This window comes from Tachypleus tridentatus, chromosome 5 (assembly GCF_004210375.1).
Source record: "Tachypleus tridentatus isolate NWPU-2018 chromosome 5, ASM421037v1, whole genome shotgun sequence".
Taxonomy (NCBI): Eukaryota; Metazoa; Arthropoda; class Merostomata; order Xiphosura; family Limulidae; genus Tachypleus; species Tachypleus tridentatus.
This window is the reverse complement of record NC_134829.1, coordinates 28,687,575-28,714,789: the sequence shown is the minus strand read 5'-3', so window position 1 is coordinate 28,714,789 and position 27,215 is coordinate 28,687,575. Positions and strand designations below refer to the sequence as shown.

Here is a 27,215-nt window from a genome sequence, read left to right as displayed (position 1 = left end):
ATTATATTCCTTATAATGAGTAACATTCTCATCCAGTATTAAAATATAAAACTTGCCTATTTTGTTATATCTTTCTTTAAAGAATATGGCATTTTCCCAGTTCAATAAAGTGTCAGTTATGTTAAAATGGAAGGTATGTTTCACTATTCTTCCTCAAAGCTAATGATTATATATAATATTATTTAGACCTATTCGTATGAGCCCAGAAAGAGAGAGATGGAGAGATGATCGGCACGTTGAAGCTTCTATACCAAGAACAAGAGGAGATGAGTGGAGAGACCCCTGGAGGAGGTGTTTTCATATTTCTATTTAGTTTTTTAAAGATTCTTAATGTAAACCTAAATGTGTAGAGTAGTTGCTTAAAATATATGTACATTTTCTCCCTGGATGGTTAGTTGAATATAAGTATCTGAACTTATTTAGTAGCCATGCTTTATTCAGTAACATGGTCCAAACAGTTGCACTGATGTAATTTTCAAGCTGTTATATATTATTATTTATTGCATTGCTTAGTGAAACAACTTTAGTAACATCTTTTCAAATTTATTAGAATTAATATTTTATGGCCCAAAGAAACATTTTTTCTCAGAGATTATTCTACAAAAATATAGGTTTGGTTTTCAGACAATAACTCATATTATTGCATGCAAAGCAACTTTTAAAGTGTATTAGTTGCCTGGTCTGTGTAACATTCTGGGCTTAGTTTCTGAGTCATTAAAATTAAAAAGTTTAATGAAAAGTGCAAGGACTGTGAACTACATTGATACTTTAACCTCAGGTCAAAATCACCAAAAGGAAGGAGAAGTCACTCTCGAGGTAGATCTCATCGTTCGTATTCTTCAGGTTCGTCACGCTCTCATTCCTCAAGGTAAGTGAATTGTTATATTGGTAACTGCAGTGTGTGCAATTAGCTACTAAGTTCAAGTGAAGAAATATTACGAAAAATTGTTGACATGAGATTTTTATTTTATGAAATTCGTTAGAGAAGAGTATTTATAATTATTTATTATCTGAACATTTCCCTAAAGTTTTCTTGGCATGGTTTGTTAGTAAAGTTATATCTGGAATTTTACAGGTCCTCACGATCATCATCCTATAGCTATTCTCATAGTTCTTCCAAAAGTTCTATTTATAGTTCCAGTAGAAGGAGGTAATGTTTGTTTATTTTATTAATGAGTACAAAATACAACAATCCCAACTAGAGTAAGAAAGCACTGTAACTGTTCTAAAATTACTAACTTAATCTATAAAATCAGGTTTATGTTTTTGTGGTCTTTTCAGTATAACAGTTTAGTTTTTATATATATTATCTATGGATTGAGAGTATTTGATTGATTTTATATTAAAAGAGGGACAGAAAGTTTGAAAAATTAACCTTCTGTTCATTCTTTGTTAGTACTTTGCAGCTTTCTGTGCTTCTTTTTTTATTACTTTTTTTTTTATGTACATTATAGCCCCCGTCAACATTCATTTTCAAAGTCACGATCACGTTCCAGGTCACCTTACTCCTCTTCTCCTCCAAAATCTAGACCCGTATTTAGATCAGGACCAAAGAGAAGATCTCCACCTCTGCGGTGAGTTTATTCTAGAACTGTCATTTTTAAAATGATAATTTGAATACATTAATGAATAAATATGTGCTTAATAGATAGGTATTGTCACTTTTGTCACTTTGGCCTTACAAAAAAAACAAAAAAACAGACATGGTAGTGTGTTTAAAATCTGTGTGCATGTGAGGACCTTCTGTGGGGTTACACTGAAATATTATCAGTGTATATCAATAAACTTGACATCAAAACATTTTAAAAGGCTCATTCATGTTTTAGGGTTTGAGTTACTTTACCTACTGATTTATTAGTGCTATCATTGAGGACAACTAGACCAGATAAGTGAATCATTTCAGTCAGTGTATAGTGTAGTTAGATCATTTCAATCAGTGTATAGTGTAGTTAGACCATTTCAATCAGTGTATAGTGTAGTTAGATCATTTCAATCAGTGTATAGTGTAGATAGATCATTTCAATCAGTGTATAGTGTAGATAGATCATTTCAATCAGTGTATAGTGTAGTTAGATCATTTCAATCAGTGTATAGTGTAGTTAGAAAGTCAATTAAATTATAACAGTTTTAGGTCGTTGTATGTTTTGTTTGTTAATATTTTGTGTTCTTAGTTGCATATTTAAAATCAAAAATAAAATTCACTTTATTTACTACTGCCATAAATATAGGTTTAGTGAACCTCTGTTCATATAGAAGTTGGTCATGTTTGTTCATTCTCATTTTCACCATTATAAAATCATTTTGTCTTTTTTTTTTAATATGAAATGTTTTGAAATTTATCTCATTAGGTGAAAGAAATACACTAAAATTTACTAAGGAAAAAACATTAAAATTTTATTAACAATTTGAAAAGAGTATGTTTTATCAGAATATGTTTTATTTTTCTTGAGAAACTAAGATTTAGGGTTTCATTGTTTAGTAGTAGTGTAATATTTGTTTACTGCAAATTGTATATAAAAAACTATAGGCTATGTTTTTGTATCATGAATGTTTAATTGATAAACATAATAATTTAAGTTGTAATGAATATCTGTTATGTGAAGGTAATCTAGAAATTGTTTCACATCTTTGTAACTTTCTCTTAGTCCTCCAGTGAAACAGCAGTATAGACCACGACCTTCGCCTACCTATGAAAGAAAGAAGCCAGTTTCACAACCTCAAAATTCTGTGCTGCAACCACCTCAACCAAAAGAGGGACATATTAAACAAAAGTCAGATTTACCAAGGTATGAGTGGCTCATTTAGTTGCATAGTACTTAAATATATAATGTGAGTCAGTTTGAAGAAATCAAGACCCAGAATTCTTCTAGGTTAAGAATGCTGTAAAAATTTAGTGCAAGTTTTTAAATACCAATTGATTTACCAGGAATTAATAAGTTAGGACAATGATCTTGTTGTCAAGGTAACTTTTAAATATGGTAGGTAAATCTAACCTGACTGGATATTTGTGTGGTTTGTAACCATCTAAAATAGACAGCAAAAGCAATTATTCAACTATCAACAACACTTAGAAATAAATTTAACACTTACCCAAACACATCGAATAAACACGTGCTTGGCCAGGACTTGACACTAATGTTAATGAACAATATATATTAAATATCATTTGAAATTCTAGAGTCAGGAAAAAAGAATCAGAAGGAAAAACCTAATTCCAAAAAAATACAGTGACACAAAAATACCTTCCAATATTAATAACAGTATTGAGTGATAAACATAAATAATTCATGAACTTTATTGTTTAGTAACTATCTCATCTCTCTGTTATGGATGCTTCTGGAAGTGTATTTATTCACTGAGTAGGTCACTAGAGTGTAACTTCATGATCATGAATTTCCATGATCATCTGCTACATTAATATTATGTGTATGCCACTGCCAGGGAAACTGGTGTCAGTTTCATCATACATAAAAATTTACTGAAAACACAAATGATTAGCTAGAAGGTGAGTTTGTTTGAAAAGTTATTAATATTAGGCTATAATTTTTTATAATAATAAAATAATTTTGTATTTAAATGAAATTGACATTTAAATCCATTAATGAATGGATTAACGAGATTCCCACTGTCCCTATCTACTATCTGCTAAAACCACAGCCAGGGAACGGGCTTGGAGAAATCAGGACTAGAAATGTCTTTTCATAGGAGTGTTAATGCAACTAAAAATTCATAAATAAACTGAACGATAGAAGATGACAAATGATAATAAACACAACCATGACCATAAAATAAAAGCATTGCCATCTCACAGGCCAGTTCAAATAATGTGTGGGGTAAGATTCCCCAGGTTAACTTTGTATACCTGAAAATATAAACTGAGTTATTCTATTTGTCATTGTTTTTTTTAATTTTTTAATATTTTTTTATTTCTAAATATCTTTTTCTTATTTTAATGTACCTCAGATGGTAAAGTATGAAATCTTTAATTGATTTAATGTTTGCCATGTATTTGAGTATTTTGCTAATTAATTTTATTAATTTTTAAAATACACTTTGTTTTGAACTTGTCTGTATTGTAAGGTGTCTGTAATGATGTACAATTCCTGTTGACATGTAGTTTCTGTAAGAAATTATAAAATGTAACTAGTATGTGGTATTCTTGAAAACATAATCTATTTCAGGTTTAAAACTAATCAGTGAAACTACATTTGCTTAAAATATAAATAGTGCTTCTATTTATTTGAAAATACATACACACAAATTTGAAATATTTTATCTGAAAAAATAGAAATAGAATTGTAGGACCAAAATATCGGATTTGACTCTATAATGTAATGGAAGATAAAGAGTTTAACCAACATGTTTCACATTCCACATTAAACAATTATTGACTTGTTTTGAAGGCAACAAGTTATTTGTTACCAGAAATCACCAAACAGTATTTTTTGTTCTGACCCTTCCTCTTCTGGTTTTAGTTTTAATAAAATCTAATTGATTAGCACTGTCACCTAGTACATTTAGTCTCAAACCCTACATACAAAGATTTTGATTTCATTTTAAGAAGCAGTAACAAATCAGAATGCTTTAGAAATTGGTTGCTTTTCACATGATTGTACAAATAAATGTTTAAAATATGCACATCCAACTTAAATTGTGCTTAGAATGTTGGTGAGATTTCCAGTGCTCTTTGTTAATTAGGCCAGAATGAGTTTAAGATTTCTATTTTTTGCAAAGTTATGCAGCCTAGGCAACTCATCTTTAAGTAACTAAAATGTTGTTCTCTAATTTATGTCCATGATTTTTTATGGGTTTAAGCAAATTGTGTGTAATTAGGCCTAAATGAACCAGTGTGATATAACCCTATTGTCATGGGTCATGGATCAAAGGCCTTGTCATAGTGTTTGTTGACTTCCATTCAAGGTTTTATGGAACTAGTGTCTTATGAATTTGTTAGTAAGTTTGGTATCAACTTGTAGATTATAATATAAATTTTAGTATTATATGCAAGTTAATTTCTTATTTTAAAATTAAATATTAACCCTTTCACGACAGGTTTGATATACATGAGTTATTCTACACATTTGCACATGTTAAGTAAGTGCACTATAACATTTGATACAGCATGTGTATCTTCATAAAATTTTGTGGACTTATAGTAAAGATTAGTATTTTGTATAAAAAACAATTTTTAATGAAATATTTTTACTAAAGATTTGTTTGTGAAAATAATCTGTATCATTACTAGTCTGAGTGCAAAGTGATTTCATGTTATAATAATAAAAACTATTCTTTGTTCCAAAAATCTCCAGTATTATTTGCATAGTCTCTAAAATCTCCTAAATACACATCAAATGTTTGTTTTCAGTAATGCTTTATATTTTATTTTCTATACTCTTAACTATATGGGGTCTGTCACTTGACCAACCTTGTAAATATTCACAAAAATGTTAGGAAATAAATAAAGTTATGCTTTTTTCATGTTATGCTTTTTTCATGCTAGAATGACTACATATTATAACACAAAAAAACCAATGTTGAGTCTAAGTATATTTCATGCTAGAATGACTACATATGATAACACAAAAAAACCAATGTTGAGTCTAAGTATATTAAGTCTTGTAATGCTATCTTGAAATGCATCTCTTATGTAATTTTTAAATCACCGACACTTCTTGGTTTAAGCCATGAATTAGTTGTGGTCGATAGGGTTTCAACCCAATTTATGCTATAATTAGCCTAATAGAGGTTTGTGGTATGTTCAATTCCATAGAAGCTCTTCTGGTGGATTTTTTTTGGACTTTGAACAAATGCATCGGCAACACGTTGTTTATTATTCTCTGTACAGACTGTTTTGGGTCGACCAGTTTTAGCAGCATTAAGGATTGAGCCAGTGGTCGAATTTGTCACGGATATGGTAAATGGTTTGTCTTTTGGAGCTGGAGTATCAAATGTTTCAACCCACTTTCTCCTTACGGTTTCAGTATTTTGCGATTTCCAATACTCTTTTAACATATTCTTTTATCTGTATTTAAAGTATTTGACATTATGGGTTATATTAACAATCTAAAAAAAAAGAAAACAGATTAAATTAAAACAAATGTAATTATACAATTGTAATTATATAACACAAATAATATAGTTGCAACATAGTTATAATATACAATTGCATTAATATAACCGATACATAAACCTATTCCAAATGCTGTCCACCTACTTTTGGCTCACCCTGTATATATACACACATATATTATTTATTATATTGACCTTCTAGTCACGCCTAGCTAACATTACATAACTTGCACTGACATGGTACACATGTATCGAGTAATATAAAATGACCTTTAGCCTTCCCTGTCTTGGCTGTATTTCAGTGGACTAGTATTTTGTAATATACAGTCACATTTCAATTATTATACATTATATAGATTGATACTATTTAGAAATAAATTATTAAACTTATTTTTTTTAAAATATAGAACAATAAATTGAGAAGTAAAGCAAACAATTATCTCTTATCACTGTGACCTTTGTACTCAGTTGTTGCTGGACGTATGTTGCTGAACTGTTTAAAATTTCATGTGTGAAGGATATAAAATAAATTTTTTTTAGGTTTTTATATATTACAGTTAAATAATAAAAAATTCAAATAACTACAATAATGCCATAAAATTCCACTATAATTTATTTAGCTTAGTAACTAAGATGTACTTAGGTTTCAAAACTTGTGAAATTTCAAGCAGACTAAAGATACATTCTACCTGGTAGCCTTTTAACAGATTAAAGTAGCTGATAAAACCACTCTGGGGATATTCTAAGCTGTTGATTGGTTATTCACATGTCATATTGAAGTAAGTGTGTATAAAGGACTGTTTTCACAAATGGAAATGGGTGAATGGCCTCATTGTGTTTGATTCACTTCATAAGTCATATCTGAACAAAATAAAAGGGTATAAGGTTCTTATTTAATATTTTAGCTTCATAATATTAGTAATTTGAGTTCCTTATTTGTACAAAACTATAAACTTAGTATTTTGACATCACAGACATTTAATTTTAAACAGTGCTGTTTTGAGCATAAAATGTGATTCACTAAAATCTATACTTAGGTGTGTTCTTTTAAAATAGGAAATTAACTTGTATACAGTATTAAAGTTTAAATCATATTGACATAAAATAGTAGTTCATTAATACTTTGAATGCAAGTTAACAAACGTGATGGTATGGTCTTTGATCCATGATATGTTGTGAAAGAGTTAACTTGACCAATTATATGTCAACAACAAAGTTTACCAAAAATGACATTATAATGTATTAAATGCTTAATCTGACCAATTCAGTGTCATCTGTGAAACTTGCCAGTACTGACATTAACTGATGTTTTCAAAACTAATTACTTATATTTAAAAATCCAATATCAACAAACAAACTTATAAATCATGGTACTAACTAGTATGTATCCAGAACCGAGTACTTAAATTTACCTATTCAACACTAATCAGTATGTTTTATGATTTTTTTGGTTATTCAACTGTTTATGTAAGATTTAAAAAAAAGTAAAATTGTTCCATATCCTTCACATATTTAAAAGGTTTGACAACCAAAATCAAGCAGCAACAGAATATAAGGGTCATAGGTAGAAGAGATAATTGTTTGCTTTATTTCTTTATTTACTGTTCTATATTTTAAGAAAACAAAGGTTTGTAACTTATTTCTTAGTAGCATTAACCTATTCATATATATATAATGTATAATAATTGAAATGTGACTGTATATTACAAAATACTAGTCTACTAAAATACAGCCTAGACAGGGTCACTTTGAAAAGAGCAAAGTTTAGTTTTTTTTATTATTGGATACAGAAAATGGTTGCAGGTACACTCCATTAATGCAAATTCTGTAATTTTAGCCAGGCATGACTGGAAGGTCAGTATAATAAAAATAATGTGTAATGTTATGATACATCCTATTTATACTAAAGTTTTGAATTTTCATGTCATAATTTGTAGTTATTCTAGAATGAAAAAAGCATAATTTATATATTTTTTAGTGGTTAGAAGATCAATCAAATTTACAGACACCCCCAAAGGTTAGGATAGAGAAAATAAACAACACACAAAATATAAATTCTTATTGAATCATAACTTAGAAATTATTTTGCACTCAGACTAATAAATAAACAGATTCTAAGTTTTTATAAACAAATGTTTATTTCATTTAAAAAATATTGTTTTTGCATACAAAATACTTGCAATCTGTACTAAAATTCTATCAAATGTTTTGAAGATACACATAATTGCACCAGAAATTATAGTATAAATACTTAATATGTGTAAATGTGTATACAATCTTGTGTATATTATACTGAGTCTGTTGCAAAAGGGTTAACTGTACTGCAAAGAAATGTAATCTGTAAAGTCCTGCTGTAGTGTCATGCATGCATGTTGGTAACCTTGACAATCATGTAATATGGGGCAATTTATTGACCATCTCTTCAAGGCATCGCTTACAAATATGTCATACCACGTGGTGCTCCCTTGGCTAATTATGGCAAATAATTCACGTTAAGGGACGTAATAATATTGTATAAGAATGAAAAGAAAAATATAACATAATTTTAATTATATTGATATATAAATTTATTAGCTCAAATAGTGGGAGTTTGTTGTTAACTAAAAATTGAACCACTTTCTTATTTGATAAAATAGTTGAGCTAGTCTCATGTTTTTCAGTATGTGTATGTCTTTCTAATAATTGGAATTATTGTTGCTGTTGGTGAAAAATAATTTATTTCTTGGTAGACATATATCATTACTCTTTTATAGGCCCACCAGGAGAACAAAGAGTAGGAGTTTTAGTGGGACAAGCCTTTCTAGATCTCGTTCAGTTAGCAGGTAAGACAGCCAATGAGTTTGTGTCTTTCACACCTGATAAATCCTCATCCAACTGGTATAGTATATATCTGTTCATTTGAATTACTGTTTTTGGAATTAATTTTGATACACTCATCTATTTCTTTGTGTAAAATGTAATTGAAATATGGAATATTTAAATAAGATAGTTCTCAGTTAGTGATGCTATATGATTAATGTGATATACGTAAATATGAAACTTCTGCCTTGATAGTTTGACACGTTACTGCTAATTTTGGATCATAGCTTGCTTTTAATTGGATATTGAAAATAGACAATCACTAATGTGGTATTAAACTCCAGTATCTACTACAAACATTAAAACCAAAACACGTAATTGGCTATCTCATTTCATTATTGTTATACAAGTACAGAACTAATTCTGTCTACAAGCTTTTGTTTAGAACTAAGGCTATTGTATTTTTCAGTGGCTTTAAAACTTCCATTTTAAATTTGTTAATGTAATACATGTGGACATGTCAGATTTCAGGTTATTTTGGCTTAATTAGAAAATAACCACTACTGAAGCTACAAAATTTGGTAGTAGTTATAAATTTCCAATTTTACTTGAAACATAGTGACACATAAATGTTAAGTGATGTGGTATGGTAAAAAAATCATAAAAATTTGTATTAAAATTGTTAATTTTTGCTCATGATATGAAGAACAAATGCTTTATATATCTCTTGTATACACATCAGATTCCTTTCAGAACTTGAAAAGAATTTTCTTATGATAAGTGTCACATTCAAAATGATTGTATTTCTTATGCAGTGGTCTCAAAAAGACAAGTTTTCTGCTTTTCTGAAGTCAGAGCTATAAGTTTGTCAAAGATATGTTTGTTTTTGTAGAAGGATTATGATGCCTTCATAATAGTAGTTTAATAAATTTGGATTCTTTCATAAAGATACACTGATTATTTTCCAAGTCAGATATTCTGTTATAGAAACATAACCCTGATGTAATATGTATACAAGCTGGATTTTTTTGTAACTTAGGTCTAGCAGTACACCATCTCGTTCCAGATCTAGAACCTTTTCTCGGTCTCCAAGTATAAGTATCAGCAGTGTTTCTTCAGTCTCTAGCAAGAGCTCACGGTCTTCTATTGGTTCTGAAAAGCCACAGAAGCAACTTGCTAGTTATCCTGAGAAGCGTGGTAAGTACCATTGATACCCTTGGGAAGAAATTCTTTGAACAGTGTTTTGTTCATAGAAGTTAAATATATTATCCTGTATAATAGTTCTCTAATGTGTTGCAGCTTGTGTAGGCATGTTACCACAAAAACATGGAAAAAAAAAAATAAAAATGTGACCTTAGGTGTGACACACACACAAACAGACAAACCAAACTCTGGAAAATGGTTCATGTTGGTGTGGTCTGAATTTTTACATTTAGTAAAACTTTGAAAAAACAAAATCCTAACATTCTGTCTAATTTTGTCTCCAGGAACCAAATAAGAATCAACACATGTCATAAATGTTTATTACCAAAACAATGAAGCTATGTAAATAAAGCATATTAAGTGTGTTAAAGCTAATGTACTGATGTAATTCGAAGGTGTTGTGGTGTTATTAAGCCATTTAAAATAACTGTACATAATAGAGAATAATAATAACAGAAGCACCTTTTATAAATATTCTCTGTTTATAGTAGTTTTAAAATTTCAACAAAATCATTCATATTGCTAATAAGTGTGTGTGTGTGTTAAACATAGCTTTTAGGCCAATAGTTAGAAGATTGTTTTATTGCAGTATGTTACTTAATCTGATCGCAACAGGTAACAAACAGGTCAAAGGCCATGTCATTGCTCTCGTTGACTTGAGTTCAAAATTTTATTGAACTTTTTATGAATTTGTCATTAAGTTTGGTATCAAATTGTAGATTATAATTCAAACCTTATGTATAAATTAATTTCTTAATTTAAAAGTAAATATTAAAAGAACACCTAAATATTGATTTTTGTGAGTCATGTGGTGTGTTAAATGCAGAACTGGTTAAAATTAGGTGTTTGTGATGCTAAAATACTAATTATATAGTTTTGTATAAATTAGGAATTCAAATTACTAATATCAAGCTAGAAGATAAGAACCTTGTATTTTTTTATTTTGATTAGATATGACTTGTACTGAATTAAACAATGGCCCTCATTCTCTTCTTTCAGTTCTTGGAACAGTCCTTTATACACTAGAACAATATATATGGCATGTGAATAACCAATCAGCAGCTTACAATGTTTCCCTAGTGGTTTTCTCATACATGTTAATCTGTTAACCACATTATTTTGAAACAAGATTTCAAAGAGTTAGGTTATGTTTTTAGTCTGCAAGAGTTTTGTTTTGTTTTTTTGCTGGGTTTTTTAAGACCTAAATACAGCTTAGTTACTAAGCTTGATAAAGTATAATGGAATTATATGGTATTGATGAAGTAACTTATGATTTTTTGGTTATTCAAATGAATATATAAACAGAACATTTGGTTTCATATCCTCCAAGTGCAAAATTTCTTAAGGCTTAGGAAGTTGCAACAAGCAGAACTTGAGTATAAAGGTTGTAACTAGAAGAGATAATTGTTTGCTTTACTTCTTTATACATTGTTTTATGTTGTTAGAAAAACAAGTTTAAAAACTTGTTTGTAGAAAGTAATAATATGTGTATGTATTATAACTGTCGTGTGTGACTGTATTCTATAAAATACTAGCCTTCTAAAACACAGCCAAGACAGTAACATGAACACGTGTGCCACATCATTGTAACTTCTGTATTGTTAGCCAATACAGCTCATTTAAGCTAATTTGATCACACATTTGAGTTACAATCTGTAGTCATTCTAGAAAGAAAAACAGGATGATTTATATTTATTTTCTAATTTTTCATGGTAGTTACAAAATTGGTCATATCTGCCAAACATGTACAGAGATTCTTATTAAATAGTGAAAATAGCTCATAAAAGTAATGAAGTTCTTTCTTAAAAACATTTGACAATTATCTGAATGTTATAAAAATTCATGTATGAAATTTGTTGATTCATAAAATTAGTTTTAACCTTAATATGAAAATTACTTTGCATGTTGGATAGTCAACATTCTGAAATAAAATATTTTATTAAAATATCTTAGTACTAAATTTAAAAACTTGATATTGTATGTATGAAAGCCTTGTTATTTTTACCACTAACGTGCAAGAGTTTGTAAAACATATGCGAACGTTATAAAAAATCATAGTGTACTTACTTGGTGGGTACTTTCGTGGTTACAAACTGAGTGGATTCCACCTAATTCATAATGAATGGGTTTTATTTCATAAATTGTAGCTTTGTCAAAAAATTAGTTTCAGTACTATTTAATTGTTTAGAATGTTTTGTAATGTGTAAATGTAGTGATATTTTTGGGTTGATAATCTTTATGAATGTAAAAGGAGAGGTTACAATATATTGCCACTGGATATTTTTTTTAATACCTGAACCATGTTAATCTTTTAATATGTATAGTGCTATGTGTGTACAAAAAAAAATTGCTTATACTTTACAAGGTGTCTAATTTTTGAGTCTCAACATCCAGCTTCAAAATAGATAGGATCAACTTCAGAATATTCAGTGGATTACAGAGAGGTGTCTAGTACTCAGATTAAAATAAAAAGAAATTATAGTTAAATGGCTTGATTTGTTAAAAAAAAACAAAAACAAAAAACAAACAAAAAAAACTGTATGAAAAGAATTTACCTTAGTGTTATACAACCACAAAGGTGCATAGTTTACAAGGTTGGCCAGACTATAGTCCTCTTACACACACAACAAAAAAACAAAAGGTAAGAGTTAAATTTGGACAGATACTACACTTAGCCATCTTCAAGAAAGATCTTCATTGAGTGTTTCTCTATTTCTATTGGCAGAACTCGTGAAAATGACAGAGCTAAGGAACGAGATGTTGTTTTGTGCAATAGGTGTGGTCACTATAATGTATTTGTGTGTGAGATTGGGTGGAGGTTTACTTCCCTCATAGCTTTGGTACAAAAATTGACTGTGATGATGGACAGTTCAGGTTCCAGCTATTATTAGGAGTTGAAACTTTTCATTCAAAATGTACATGAAAAAAAATCATCTCGACTGGAAGACTGAGTGTTCAATTATGAGATAGGTATATCTAATTTCCAGAATAACCATTGCTAAGTGAAGAATTGCCAGTTGGATGAAAATAACTTTGTGATACAGCATTTGTAACTTGTTTCAGTATGGCAGTGTATATCACTCCATTACTGGAATTTCCCATGTTTTTACACCATCATGATGCTCCTTTGGATTCACTGTTTGACATTTCCATGTGTATTACACATAGAAACTACAAAGGCTTTACTTCCACGTTTTTTTGGTGTTTTTTTTAAACTTAGTTTCAAATGGATTTTGATTTGTTAAATCTTGAAAACTGTAGGTTTTAGTTTCTGAAGTAAACAAACAGTTATAAATTACAAGGTATTCATAAGTTACTTACACATTGAAATTACTTACTACTCCAGATATACATGTTGTGTGTGTGTTAAGTAGGTGTAACAGTAACAAACGTTACTTTTTTTATAGCAGAACCTAAACCACAACCAGAAAAGCCAGCTCCAAAAGTATCATCCAGAGAGGCACTGCCAAAGCCTAAAGAAATTGTGAAAAATAAGGAAAAACAACCTCCCAGAAAAGAAGTGTCCAAGGAGAAAAAAGTGGAAGTGCCAGTTAGAGCTTATGATTACACATCATCAGCAGTCCAGAAGGTGTCAAAAGATCCATTAAAACACATAGGCCATAAACAACAAATAAAACTAACTTTACTTAATAAGGTGAGAAGTGTTGTGTTCACATGTAAGTGTTTATAGGGAAAAGTTTATTGTGTGGAAATAACACATTCATATCAGTTATTTAAGTACCACTTTTGAACAATTCTTATAAAATCCAAGTTGTGTGCATGTTACTACAGGTGTTAGTTTTGGTTTTTTGTACACAAGTAACTAATTTAAATAAAACATTCCAATATTAATTGTACTTTTGCTGTTGTACGAGCACATACTTTAACATTGTTCATTGGAAATTAAAAGGTTTGTGAAAGTTTTATTTCTGTAATTTTAAGTATTAGGGAAGAAAGCAAGAGGAAAAAGCCAATTTTCTGTTAAAAATATAATTGTCTCTCTAGGGTCCTCCTGAAAAGACCACAACTGTATCAAAAAGAGAAGAAATTAAACAGAAAAATGGAGAAAAGGGTAAGTGTGTCAATGAAAACTACCAATCTTTTATAAATAACTGGTGAAAAAAACTGTTATAGAAATTGGACTGACATTAAAGCTTCATATATCTAATGCTATTGATCGTAATTTTGCCCTTTGTAAAAAACTGAATTTCTTTTGTAAATCTTAAGTTTTTACAATACCCTCAGCATTCTAACTATTACAAAAGATGAAACAAGAGAATAATTTACTAAACGCAGCCATTGATTAATATTACCTTTTTCCACTACAGAATTTTAAGAAACAAAAGGAAAGTTGAATTTGTGTAATATCAACAATAATTATATTGTAACTTGTCAAAATAGTTTATATATAACTACCTCTAAAGATACAGCTGAATTTGTTTTATTCACAGAATGTAATTTGGCAGTGATATTTCTTTGTATAATTAGAATATAAATTCATGGGCATGTTGAGAAAGAATGGAAACCAGTGCCTGACGCTTAACTATATTTTAAACAGATAATATAAAAGCTACATCTCGAACAGCAGCTGGAACTTTCCAGCAGCCAAGTAGCAATCGCAAGCGTCCAGCATCACCACTTCAACAAGCAACACCTCCAAAGCCAAGTTCAAGTACTACATTGCTTGATGACAAGAAATCCACAAGTTCACGAAGAGAAGAGCTATTAAAACAGTTAAAGGCTGTGGAAGATGCAATAGCAAGAAAACGATCAAAGTTGAGCTAGAGCCCTTAAATTGTAATGGTGAAGGTTTATCAAATGTAACTTAATATTGCCTGTTGGTTAAAGTAATATGGCCTTCCCACCCACTTAATGTATTACAAACTAGCTTTATGTGTGGTAAAAGTTCAATATGTTATTAATTGTAACATCACTTACTTTTTCTTTGTTTGGTGACTTACCAACTGTATTTCTGCTGTGATCTTTAGTTTTGCAAAACTAGTAACTTCTTGAAGTGTTTTTACTATTTCTTCTTTTGTGAGTTGTATGCAGTCCATACTTTCAGACTTAAAAATTTACTATGAAAATTAAATGCTTGCTGTGCTGCCCCTTGTAATAAATTTTAAAATTAGTGGATGGGGTGGAGTGATGCAGCTGCTTTAGCTTGAATCCTTCACCATTCCATCAATACTGAGGGGGCTTGGGGAAAATATTTGTAAAGTAACCTGATTAGTTTGTGTTGACTTTTGCATTATCTTACTGTATGGTAAATAAACAAAGCTGTTGGAGTCTCATCAACTATAACTGCTTATGGGAACCCTTGTGGGCCTGTTGTTGTACATATGAGATATATCACTGTATTTGGAACTTTTTTTCTTATTAAAAGATTAGTTTTTGAAAACATGTATCACTGTGGGTATAAAAGAAAATCCCCTCTGTGTAAGCTATAAATTTATGACCTGATACTTGGCATCTGAATGTTTTCATCACCACACACTGTGAATGTATTACCCCCAGTTAGTGAAATGCATAAGAAATTTGTTACTAGAGACAACTTTGTAAATAATGCTTCAAAGAATTTTTATTTCAAACAAAGTACAGTAATTCACAAACAAAAGAGAAAAACTCCATATGATGACAACCATGGCAGAATGTACAATGTAGAAGAGAAATGTGAGACCTTTAAAAAATCCTGTACATCACCACATTTCTTCAGGTGCTGGCTGCATCGGAAGAAGGTTTTTGAGGCATACAGGAACGAGCCACAGAGTCGAACAACCTACAAACATAAGCAAAGTATAGTAGGGTGTAAAGCACTGAGGGAAGAATTTTGTGAAGAAACTTCTGTAATTTAAAAAGGTAATAATCGTTTTACTTATAAAATCTGTGCACTTTTATCATTTAGTATTTGTAACTTAATTTATTAGCATTTCCACTAGTCTTTACTCAAAGCAACTGTTCACAAACCTTGTAGTTAACTCTTATGAGCATTTACTTACTTCTCAATTTCAGGGGCACATCGCACAAATTCATGATTCCAGAATTTGAAGGTTGGGTTTTTGATAAGCTCAATGAAAGTTACCAGTAGGCCCCAAGGATGTGGTCTGTTCACAATTAATCTCTCCAGTAGAACTCTAGAGTTAAACAAATTAACATGTAATAAATAATTTACCTTTTTGATATGCTGTCTCCAACATCTATATATGGCAAAAATATTATACAAAAACATCCAACTCAAAGTTTTTAATAAATCTTTAGTGTTAAAAGTAATCATGCAAGGCAATTCAATGTTATCTCAGTAACAAATGAATATAGTACTCTAGGTATGATGCTTTATGATTCTGAATTTCAATAGTACAGAGGGAAGGATGCTATAGTATAGAGCAACATGGATTGTCTGACAATTGTCTGTACATCTGGCAAATAGCCCTGGAGATTTAACATTTTGAAAAGTTCCATTAAATACTTGTGTAAAAACTCCACCCCCCGACCCTGTAACTTCTCACATTCAATCTGGCACTAGTTGAAGTTGGTTTAATATATAAAATTGGTAGGTACTGCACTTATTTACTCATTTTATTATCCAGCTTATTGAAACGTATAACAGCTAAATAAGTTGATTCCTAATAGTTATGTTTTTTATTTTTTGGGGCTGGATGCACTGTGTTGTGCCTATCGCTGTGGGTTTTGATATCCATAGTAATGTTACATTGCACTATATGCCTCTGCTTTCTCAGGACATTTAACTGCAAGGAATACACCTGTTATTTCTTTGAGGGAAGTTTGCAAGTACGTGTGCTATAACCTACCCTCAAGTGAATTATTTTTGATGTCACACTTCCTCCAAAATGAAAAATTCTAGTGTGGCATCATATTGACTGTAGTTTGCATACTCAAAATTGTTTTAATATAACATATTCAACTCTGTACTGTTGAAACTAGTAATTACAGTAGAATTAATACCATATTTTACACCTTTTAATAAGGCACTTAATATACCTTGAAAAATGCCCATGCCTGGTCCAAGACGGCCTCTCATATAGATTGTAATCTCATTACTTACCAATTACAAACATTTTGAATGGCATAAAACATTCAATTTAACTAATATTGTCGACATAATGAAGAATATGATGTTTTTGCTAAGTAGGTTGAAAATAAGTCAAGGCTGCATGAAAGTGTTCATTGCAAAGTCAAAATATATTTTTCTCAGAATTGACTTTTCAAAATTAGGGTATGACCTCTCCAATGTAGCATCTTACAACATGTAAAATATGGTACATGAAAACAACATAATTATCTTATAAATTAACACACCTGGTTATCTGCTCCTGAATAGCTTCAGTGTTCGCTTCAGCAAACAAGTATAAAAGGGTACAACTGAAGTAGTGAGTATGACTATTAGGGTAACGAAGCTGGTTTGTTATTGCATTTAAGAACAGGTAACGACCTATTAAAAGTGGAAAAGAAAATTAAAACTGATCAGTTGAAATGGTAAATAACTCAAATGTCTTATCATTCCATCTTAATGTCTAGTATATGTAACGACCCCAAAAAACTTTTTTTTAAAGATATTTGGACAACTAACTGACTTTAAATTTCAAATATGAGTGTCAAACTTTGCTACTGTAAGGTAACTGTTACTGCACTATTACAATATGTTTGCTTTTATATATTAGGTTGAGGAATAATTCATGAGCATTTTTAAATAATTTCATTCAAGAATTACATGCAAGACTATACAATACTTCAATCCATGAACACATTACACCCAAAACATTTATTATGATACTTTATTTCATGTAATACCTAGGTATATAGTATGCATTGTTTTAAACGACATTGCAAGAAATTAAATGCGAAAAGCAGATGGTGTCGAAAATGCTCGATTTTATCCACTTGACATTCGATTTAATGAGCTGAAAATGAAAGCAAAAATTAAAGACATATGAAAATCAAACACACCATCTATTAGAGCAAAAAATTATCTACCAAATGACATGAAATATTTTGCGAAAGCGTTTCATTTATGAATATATTTTGTTAACTTGAAAAAACGCTCACGAATTATTCCTCAACCCAATAAAAGACCAATTTCTACAAACCTTCTGTATCCAGATCCACAGCCAGATTTTGAAATATGTCCATGTGAGAAGAATGTGTGATTGTTCCCATGCTTGGAGCCTGTCCCTTAGACTGAATGTGGCTAATGGCTTGAGTACCAACATACAAGACTAAAGCATTGATTAATGGGATGTTGTATCTCATTCCAGGTTCATTGGAAACCTACAACATATCGATATGGCCAATACAAAACATAAACAGATCTAGCAAAAATTAACAAAGATCATATTAAATTATTAAAGATTTTTTCAAATTGTGCTGTTCTAAAACCATCAATAAATTAGAGACAAATTACATTTTTATTTCATGCCTGCCATTTCTCTAATGCTGGAACTAATAATATTCTAATGAGGTTTGTATCTTGATTCTACACCTTACGTTAAAATATACATTGATTTATCAAAAACTAATATATATACACACACAAATAACTGAGAATGACAATTAACCTTCCAACATCTCAGTATTCAAGTTATTAATAATACAAATGCCAATTTATTGAACAATATGATTTTAATGTTTTTATTACAGTGGCAGCTGTAGATGTAATTTTATTACCCTAAAACAAAACAAAGAAACCTTGTACTAAAATATTCACTTAAAAACTGAAAACGAAATAACAACCTGTAAGTTACTTCTCAACTCTGAAAGGAAGGTCACTGGACTTCGGCTGTTGATGTAGGAGTCTAAATCCTGAAGAAAAAGAATGACGTCCATTAAGAACATTTTAAGTTATGTAACGTTTTTACATCCATTTTAATATTGCACTACAACCAATTCACAGCACATGTTAACCAAATAAAGCATGCTGTGTAGTTTCTAATACCATCTAATGGCTAAATTAATACTGGAGCATATAAATATTGCTCACCATAACCAGTACATAACAATGTAAAATTCACTGTCAGAATGTAACACCTTACCTTTTTGAAGTTTGCTGGCTGGATCATGCTGGCAAAGTTAGTTAAAACACGAGGTGCCTGAGTAATTTCTGGTAGTAAGTCAACTTTCAGGTTGGGAGTAAAAGGATCTGGCAACCTCATGTGACGGGGAAATGCACTGAGGATGAGATTCCTCATCTGGATACAATTTGGTGGAATGACATCACAAAATCCGTAATGGTAATCACAGAGAAACTCTGGAAAGTCATGAAGTAGTACCAACAACACACGTAGCGTACCCTACAAGTTAACAAAACACAGTGCTGTAAAAGTGAAAAGATGAAATAATACCAGAAACACAAATACTATTATCTAAATGTTAATAAAAAAAGGAACATACAATAAACAGGAATCCTTATTTACAAAATAAAACAGTTGTAAAAAGTAAAAGTGATAAAAATCAGATATTTATCAGACAACTGTATTTTGAATATAGAAATTTTGAAATTACTAAAATTTAAATTGATATATATATAGTTGTACTTCTTAATACAGTTAATTTGTTTTTTATCTTGCCTTGTATAAAAGTTGAATCTGTTTGGGAAGCTCCACGTTTCTTAAAAAAGGTGCTAAAAACTTGAACATGTCAATCAGCAGCTGAGCATACATTCCCCAAGCCTGAAAACAAACAAACTTCTTATATTTCATTCTCAGCTTTACACTAATTCTTTTATAATTACAAGTTATTGGTAATGTAGCATTATTTATCCTTATCCTCAATTCACTATTTAGTTTTTATACCATTCACTAGCAGTAAGACACACACATCACATTAACATGAGTATCGTTGTGTGTGTGTGTGTGTGTGTGTGTGTGTATATATATATATATATATATTTTGTCCATTACAGCATCCTATATGAAGATTATCAAATACGTTAAACAAACTCATTAATTTTCTATATGAATTTAAAAAAATCAATTGTAATTATTGAAACCAAACAAAGCATTCGTAGCACTTTTATTTTGTGATTTGCAAGTTATTAGGAGCACTGTAACCAGTACAATCATGGACTCACAAAAGCAACTTAATGAATACATAATTTAGAAACATGTTTAGGAAGCTGAAAAGAATTCCATGTGGATCCACTTGGTAATTTTTAGGTTACGTCACCTGAACAGTCCATACCACTGTTTTAATGGCTACAGAGTATACACTACCATTGTCAGGGTAAAAGTGGAGAATGATATTAATCACAAAAAAAGGTAATAAAATAAGGTTTAATAAATGGTTGGTGTCAAATACATACAAAACGTAGTATACCATGCAGGACACACCTTCTGTTATTAACAAGAGTGACAGTTCAGTGATTTCCACTTTCTCTTGCTTGGAACATTGTAATTCAAATGATCACATATTTTTAGTAGGGGTGTGTTAATGGACCCTTAATATACATACCAAGTTTCAAGACAATCCATTAACCTTTTCAAGAAAGGCTTGATAAAGTCAACTGACAACATGACCTCTTTCTATTTGTTTAAAGTCTTTAGATTAAATACTTCTAACTTTCAATATATTGTGTATCTTTACAAATTTTGGCATAGTTTCAGTTAACATTGTACATCTTTCATGTACAAAGAATTTAAATAAAACAAACATTTGTCTGTTAATATATAGTATTTGTTTTAAAGGTGATTTTCATGTTAACATTGAAAATACTCTCCCTCATTTCAAATATCTCAAATTTCCTTTGTGTAATCCCTTACATTTCAAACGTAAAAATTTATATTATCTATTTTGTCAATTTATCTCAAAATAAATTCTGTATATCTGGCTGATATCACAACCACCCAAAAAAACAAAACTAAATTACCATTTTGTCTTTCTAGAATGACTTTAAACTAACATGAAACTACATTCGTTTATCCTAAGTAGTTTTAAGATTGTAACAGTACACATCTGTTTATAATTAATTTTTTTATTTTGTTTCCCTTTGAACCTTGTACACCTACTATCCACAACACTAAGTTATAAATTACTCAGGGCACGTGCAGCTCATGTTACACTATCTAAATGCATTACCTACAAGCTGCATGCATTCCTTGTTGAACATTATTATATTATTTAGTTCATCTAATCTAATTTTAACTTCCTAAAAGATCTTTATTTTTATAAAGTATAAACATGAAAAACAAGAAACATTTTTTCTTGTTGTCAAATGTCGACAACACTTAACCCATTTCTTTTTACAATTTGTTGTAATGCCCTAAATAATTCTTATTGAATTAAATATTATACCAAAGAATACAGACTAATAACATCCAAAAAGCAGACAATCTCCTCTAACAATCACAATTTGTCTGGCTTTCTATGCAGTAAGAGCCATTACAAAATTATTCAAGCTAGAACACAATGTAATACACCATTTGATAAATTACAACCTTGACTTTCTACTGGTTATAGGTAATTACATAATTAAATGTAATAAAAAAAACTTAAATCCTAAAAGAAATAATTTCACTGGTGGGTGTGGCAGGAGAGGTCCAATAGCTTTGTAACCAAACAAATTTGTAGACTAAAAATTATGGTTTGTTTGAACAATGAAGATTTCATAGTGATTAATTTACATTTATTTCTTAAATTTTTAAAAGAGTGGTGGATAAAACAAAGACAATATGCCTAGATAAAATGTGTCATGCATGTCACACTAGTGGAAATCCAGGATTTTTTAAAACACTGCTCTGTAGAATTAAGAACTTAACACTTATATAATATTAAAATATGAATTATTAGCCAGTATTTTATGCTATACTAGTTAGTATAACATACAGAAAGTAGTTTAATAACATTTTGAATGTAAGACACTTAAACTTTATGATGTGCATTGAAGGATGCCCATGATGAGAGAATTTAGATATACACAAAATATATAATCTATAATTTTGTTTGTTTATTTTTCTTTTTTTGCTCTTTGTTCCAAAAGTAACTTTATTTGATAGAAGAAAATAATAACAGAGTTTCATGTTTTGGTATATCTACAAGTTTCATCAGATGTTATTATAAGCCATATGAAAGCACATGCAAATACACAACGATAAGATAGGCCAAGCCAGCTAGATTAACAGTTTCTAGCTCAAGTTTGCAAAAGAATTATATGAGTGGACAGTTATTATTCATTACTCATTGCAAACTTTCAAACACAGCTTTACTACATTTTATGAAATTCTCCTAAGTAGGGAGTTTTTATCTTTACGTAATGTTAACTTCAGCAATTAACATAAACAGTTATGCTTGATACATATGTATCAAGTGCATGTGGGTGATGACAAAAATCTGTTAATCTATTTCAGAGAGGAAAAACTGTCACCATATATTTTAAAGAATCTGGATGGTTCTATATAGTTCTGTTCTGAATAACAAGGTTGTGATCCTAAAATTAACGCTGGTTCATGTCGAATCACTATATCTTGCTGTGGTTTGTTGGTGTATTGACAAGAAATTTAATATCTAATCAAAAACACTTCATGTGTGAGAAAAGGTGCAGCCAAAATAAGGACCAAGTGTGCAACTTGAAGGAGTAAAATCAAAATTCATGACCAAACTGGTAGCTACACTTATAGTATTGATAAGAATATTACAGAAAATATTAATTCACTAGTGTGCTAAGCCACATATTTTGTTTTACCCAACATCATGCTCCAAGCTGAACAAAAAATGTGGCCTGACTGAGTAATAAACATGTATTTGCTGTCAAGTTCTTACCAATGCTACAAGTATAGTTACCAGTTTGGAGTCACCAATCTTGACTTTATTCCTTTAAGTGGTATGCTGAATCACTTGTAGACAACCTTTTTTTATTCCTAAGATGGTTTTAGTCAGATAAGATTAATTTTAACTTAACAATAAACATTAAGTGTCACTTACTCTTTGTTGTGGGGTAAGTACCAACATCTTTCCTAAGAACACTCGATGTGATACTAATTCAAGCCAGGCATAAGCAAACCCAGGAGCTTTGGAAGGTTGCAGGATGTGGAGAGTATTGCTAAGAGAGACATACAACAGTCACACAAAATTCATTTTTAGAAGAGATATATTCCAATAACAAAATATAATTCTATGCCTTATATTTAGAGGTTTAGAAAACATACCACAATATATATGTCCATTCCTTCTCTTTCTAGTAATACTTGTTAAACATGTGCACATCTAATTTTTTTTCTCTCAAAACTGAGGCTAACATATGCTACCAATGTATTTTATTTTATTTTTAATTAAGAATTTTTGGAGTAACAGCAATAATAAAAACATTAAACAAAATTCCCCACCATTTAAAATGGAAAGGTTACAAAGAAATCTTCTCAAAAGTTAAACTTCATGCCAGAGCATTTTAGGGTCTTTAACAGTACTTCTATACAAGTCATTTTAAAACATTCAATGTCTGTACTACTTTTCCTAACTTATCTAAAACTTTTGTATCTCTTAAAACAAGTTATTAAGTAGGTTTTTCTTCACAAAGAAATATTACAAGACTTTAAAATAGAGCAACTTTTTAATACTACAGAACACAATTTTGTAAACCATACAAAAAATTCACCCTACACCTTCTGCACATCTTTAAAATAACATACCAGAATGCATTCAGAACCTGAACACTGATAGACTCCAAGACTTGTTCTGGGGCACTGAGTTCAAGGAAAAGCATAATGAAGATTCGATGATAGGGTAACTGTTGGAATTCTGTGCTTCGAAAGTCGTGATCTCGAAGCAACACACCAGCAACAATACCAAGGACCTGCTCATATTACAAAAGAACTGAACCTCAGTAACTCAAATATTTATTCAAGAACAAATAATGTAGAACTACTCCAATTTTATTGATATGATAATTTATAACATACAGTCACTTTAGTTCAATACTTTTACCTGTTGACTGCCAAGTATTTCAGCTTCTACAGCAGCTCCTATGCCGTGTTTTTTTCAGCAAAATTTAGTAATTTTAAAACAAAGGAAATAAGCAACAAATACTATTTTTTCTATAAGCCAAACTCATAGTAGTACACAAAATAAAGAAATATGTACAAAACATGAAACAATAATTCGTCTGTGACACTGTGTTACCGATCAGCTTGGACGAGTTATCTCATCTACGGCACTGAACAGGTTAAACTAGTACAATGAACTGTGTATGGGAAATTTCAAAATGTAGCCCTGCTCTAATTCCATCCACAGTTACAATTTTAACAACGTATAATGACTCTGACTCAAGATCACCATGTTTGTCCACAAAGAAAAATAGCATCCATGACTATGACAAGTGCTTATATAAAAAAGCAATAATTTTACCCACACCATACAATGTCTTTACCTGTGTACATACAAATGAAACTTGATGTAAAGTGAGAAAACAATACCAAAATGTATCCTAACTGAATTAACCCTCAATTTCAAACACTGCTTCATGGTGGTGGCCACAGTGAGGTTTTTAGCAAATTTACAAGACAAGCATTTTGAAATATTATTACTTAAGTACGTTGTTTTACAGTTTAACTTAAAATGTTAATACTGTACAAATTAGTCTATTATTTTAACATCGAAATTAGCCAATCCTCAATTGGAGAAAGGTTGGGAACCACTGAAACAAATTGCAACAATTTCACTAAATTATGTAGTGAGCAGATTTTAGGGTAATACATTAATTAAGTAGCTTGTTACTGTAATATACTTATTTCTGTCAATAACAAGGTATTCTTGTAACACATTAGAATTTTGAAAAAGAAAAAAATATTATTGTTACTTTCCACAAAAGACAAAGAAACAAGTTTGACCAATTACTTTCCACCTGTTTTATATTAGTGTTAGTTTTTATTTTAAAACAATTCAATTTGTAAATACTTGGAATATATTTTAAACAATGTGTCTAATGTGAATTTATTTTGGTAAATGCTAAGATCAACTTAAGAAATTAGCTTTAAAATGGTTTTCATACAAACTTTATCAGCATTGAAGTTTTAGTTTCATTTTTAGGAATAGTCATTTTTTTTATTTTACAGGACAAAAGAAAGAAAAAAGTACAATGAATAATATACTGTTCCTATTTTTTTAATTAACTGTTAGGATATCCTATTACCCTTATCTGAAGAAATGAGTTAATTTTACAGTAATGTGCACAACATTTATAGCACTATATATAATCAAAATATTTTTAATTTACAAAAGTAATTTTCACATGAGTACACAACTGAAAATATGTAATATGTAAAAACACTTTATAGTTAATGTATTAAAAATGTAATACACAGATTCAGAATTTTGTTTTTATAATACTGTTTAATAGTATTTGCTATTCTTGTAAAACATACCATGAAAACTGACAGCAAACTGTTAAGAGCTCTTCTGTATAAAACACCTTGCTTCTCCTGTTTAAAGTTAATGAAACATTTCAACAGCTTGGTTTTCTTACCTTGTGAAGTAAGTTAATCTTTGTGAGACTGTTGTTGGCATCACCACTGTGTTTCACCAACAAGGTGATCAACCTTACATAGGCATCTAAAGTATGAAAACATTTGGCTCGCACTAAAGATGGGGAGGCATTAGATTGTTCTGAGAAAGCTCTGTAGCAGAGCTCTGTGCACATTTCAGTACTAAGTCTGAAGAATCTAGTAATCAAATCATCTGTCTTTAAAATTCCCTGTACATTCATCTGTAAACAAAACAGTTGGATAGTTAATTTATAAACAGCTGTATTATTTTAGAATTATACAAGGAAAAGATAATGCTCACATTTAAATATTTTTATTTAACATTAAAAAGAGATACAATTAACAAAAGAATAGTCTAGGTGACTAAAAACATGACTTTTTTTTATAATAATGTAGTATGTTGAACTAAAAAATTAACCATATAGTGAAAAATTACATACTTTACTGTTGTGTCCTACAGAAAGCTTTCTAAACATAGTATTGTAAAACAGAAGTTGCAAATAAAAGTAAAACATTAGAAGTACTCAAAAATATGTACCCAATTTCTTTGTACATTTATACATTCAAATGTAGTCAATGCTATTATGTTCATACCTGATGAACAAACATAGTGAAGGCTTTGGTGCTGTCCCTTCCAGCACTTGCATTGTGGTACATGTTCACCCATTCACGTAAGAGGTATTCTGTTTTTTCATGAAGCCCTGGAGGGTCATCATATTCGCGAGCTTGAGAGATCCCAGAGTGCATCATAGACATGGGACCACCTGGCGCACGATCTAAAAACCCAGATTCCTGTGATGCACACTGAACCATGTCAATTAGCTGTGATAAGCTGTAAAGCAAAAGGACTCTTTGAAGAATGCAAGTGACTGCATGTTTCAGCAGTAATGTAATTCACCTACAACCAATGTCATTTTCATGGTTTGAGATTCTGGTTGAAATCATATTATGAATGTTCTACTAACCTCATAACTAAGCCACTTCTATCTAATTAATATAACTTAAACTTTAAAAAAAGAAATGTTAGCAATTTCTAGAATCTGTTATGATATAAAGTTTTTGTTATGACAAAAAAATACTGTTAAAAAGTTGAAGATAACCAAATAAGTCAAGCACTTTATAATCAAGGGTGACTTTAAAACCAAGTGAGAGTTCCTCAATTTTACCAGTTTAATATCAATCACTAGACAAACTTACAAATAAGATTAACTAATATACATTTAGAACCAAGTAGCTTTACCACTTCAACATCAACAACCAAATTTACCAATGCTGATATTAACAAATATATACTCAGAAAAAGTAGTTATCCCTTTTACAATGGGCTCAGTAAAATATGAGTTCGTATACACATTTGTACATGTAAAGTATTTATACTATGACTTTTGATGCTGTATGTTGTTTGTTTGGCTTTTTATGGCACAAGACAACTAGCCTATTTGCTATGGAGGGATGGGCTGACCTGTGAAGAAAGCAATGTTATCCAAGGACAGACCCAATTCAGCCATCTATTTTGAAAAAAAAACATGTCCCACTGTGGATGCTGTGGTAAAGACCAAAGTTTGAAGTATGCAGTAAAGACAGTTGTAAATGGCAGAGGTGCAGAGATTCAATGTACAAACTCTGGACTCAAAAAGTGCTGAAAGCTCCAGAGCAGAG

General features: G+C 30.3%; 2 protein-coding genes across 11 annotated transcripts in view; one reads left to right on the top strand and one right to left on the bottom strand.

Annotated features, from left to right (window-relative positions):
- Window positions 1-15,472, top strand: part of LOC143250813 (uncharacterized) — a 43,086-nt gene extending 27,614 nt beyond the window's left edge. For 5 of the 10 annotated variants that reach the window (XM_076501844.1, XM_076501853.1, XM_076501850.1 and 2 more), the window contains exons 9-18: window positions 187-291; window positions 779-868; window positions 1,076-1,150; window positions 1,455-1,574; window positions 2,646-2,786; window positions 8,823-8,891; window positions 9,908-10,065; window positions 13,479-13,726; window positions 14,077-14,143; window positions 14,630-15,472. In XM_076501844.1, the coding sequence (XP_076357959.1) occupies window positions 187-291; window positions 779-868; window positions 1,076-1,150; window positions 1,455-1,574; window positions 2,646-2,786; window positions 8,823-8,891; window positions 9,908-10,065; window positions 13,479-13,726; window positions 14,077-14,143; window positions 14,630-14,856 (1,300 nt within the window). In that variant the 3' untranslated portion in view covers window positions 14,857-15,472. The remainder of the gene's footprint in view (window positions 1-186; window positions 292-778; window positions 869-1,075; window positions 1,151-1,454; window positions 1,575-2,645; window positions 2,787-8,822; window positions 8,892-9,907; window positions 10,066-13,478; window positions 13,727-14,076; window positions 14,144-14,629) is intronic. The other 5 variants (XM_076501845.1, XM_076501854.1, XM_076501855.1 and 2 more) reach the window with 3 other exon arrangements.
- A 154-nt stretch (window positions 15,473-15,626) lies between these two features.
- Window positions 15,627-27,215, bottom strand: part of Not1 (CCR4-NOT transcription complex subunit 1) — a 110,971-nt gene continuing 99,382 nt past the window's right edge. The window contains 11 exon segments of the mRNA XM_076501843.1: window positions 15,627-15,850; window positions 16,071-16,205; window positions 17,389-17,521; window positions 18,177-18,357; window positions 18,820-18,888; window positions 19,119-19,376; window positions 19,653-19,754; window positions 23,002-23,119; window positions 23,706-23,869; window positions 25,538-25,777; window positions 26,151-26,388. Coding sequence (XP_076357958.1) covers window positions 15,784-15,850; window positions 16,071-16,205; window positions 17,389-17,521; window positions 18,177-18,357; window positions 18,820-18,888; window positions 19,119-19,376; window positions 19,653-19,754; window positions 23,002-23,119; window positions 23,706-23,869; window positions 25,538-25,777; window positions 26,151-26,388 — 1,705 coding nt within the window. The 3' untranslated portion in view covers window positions 15,627-15,783.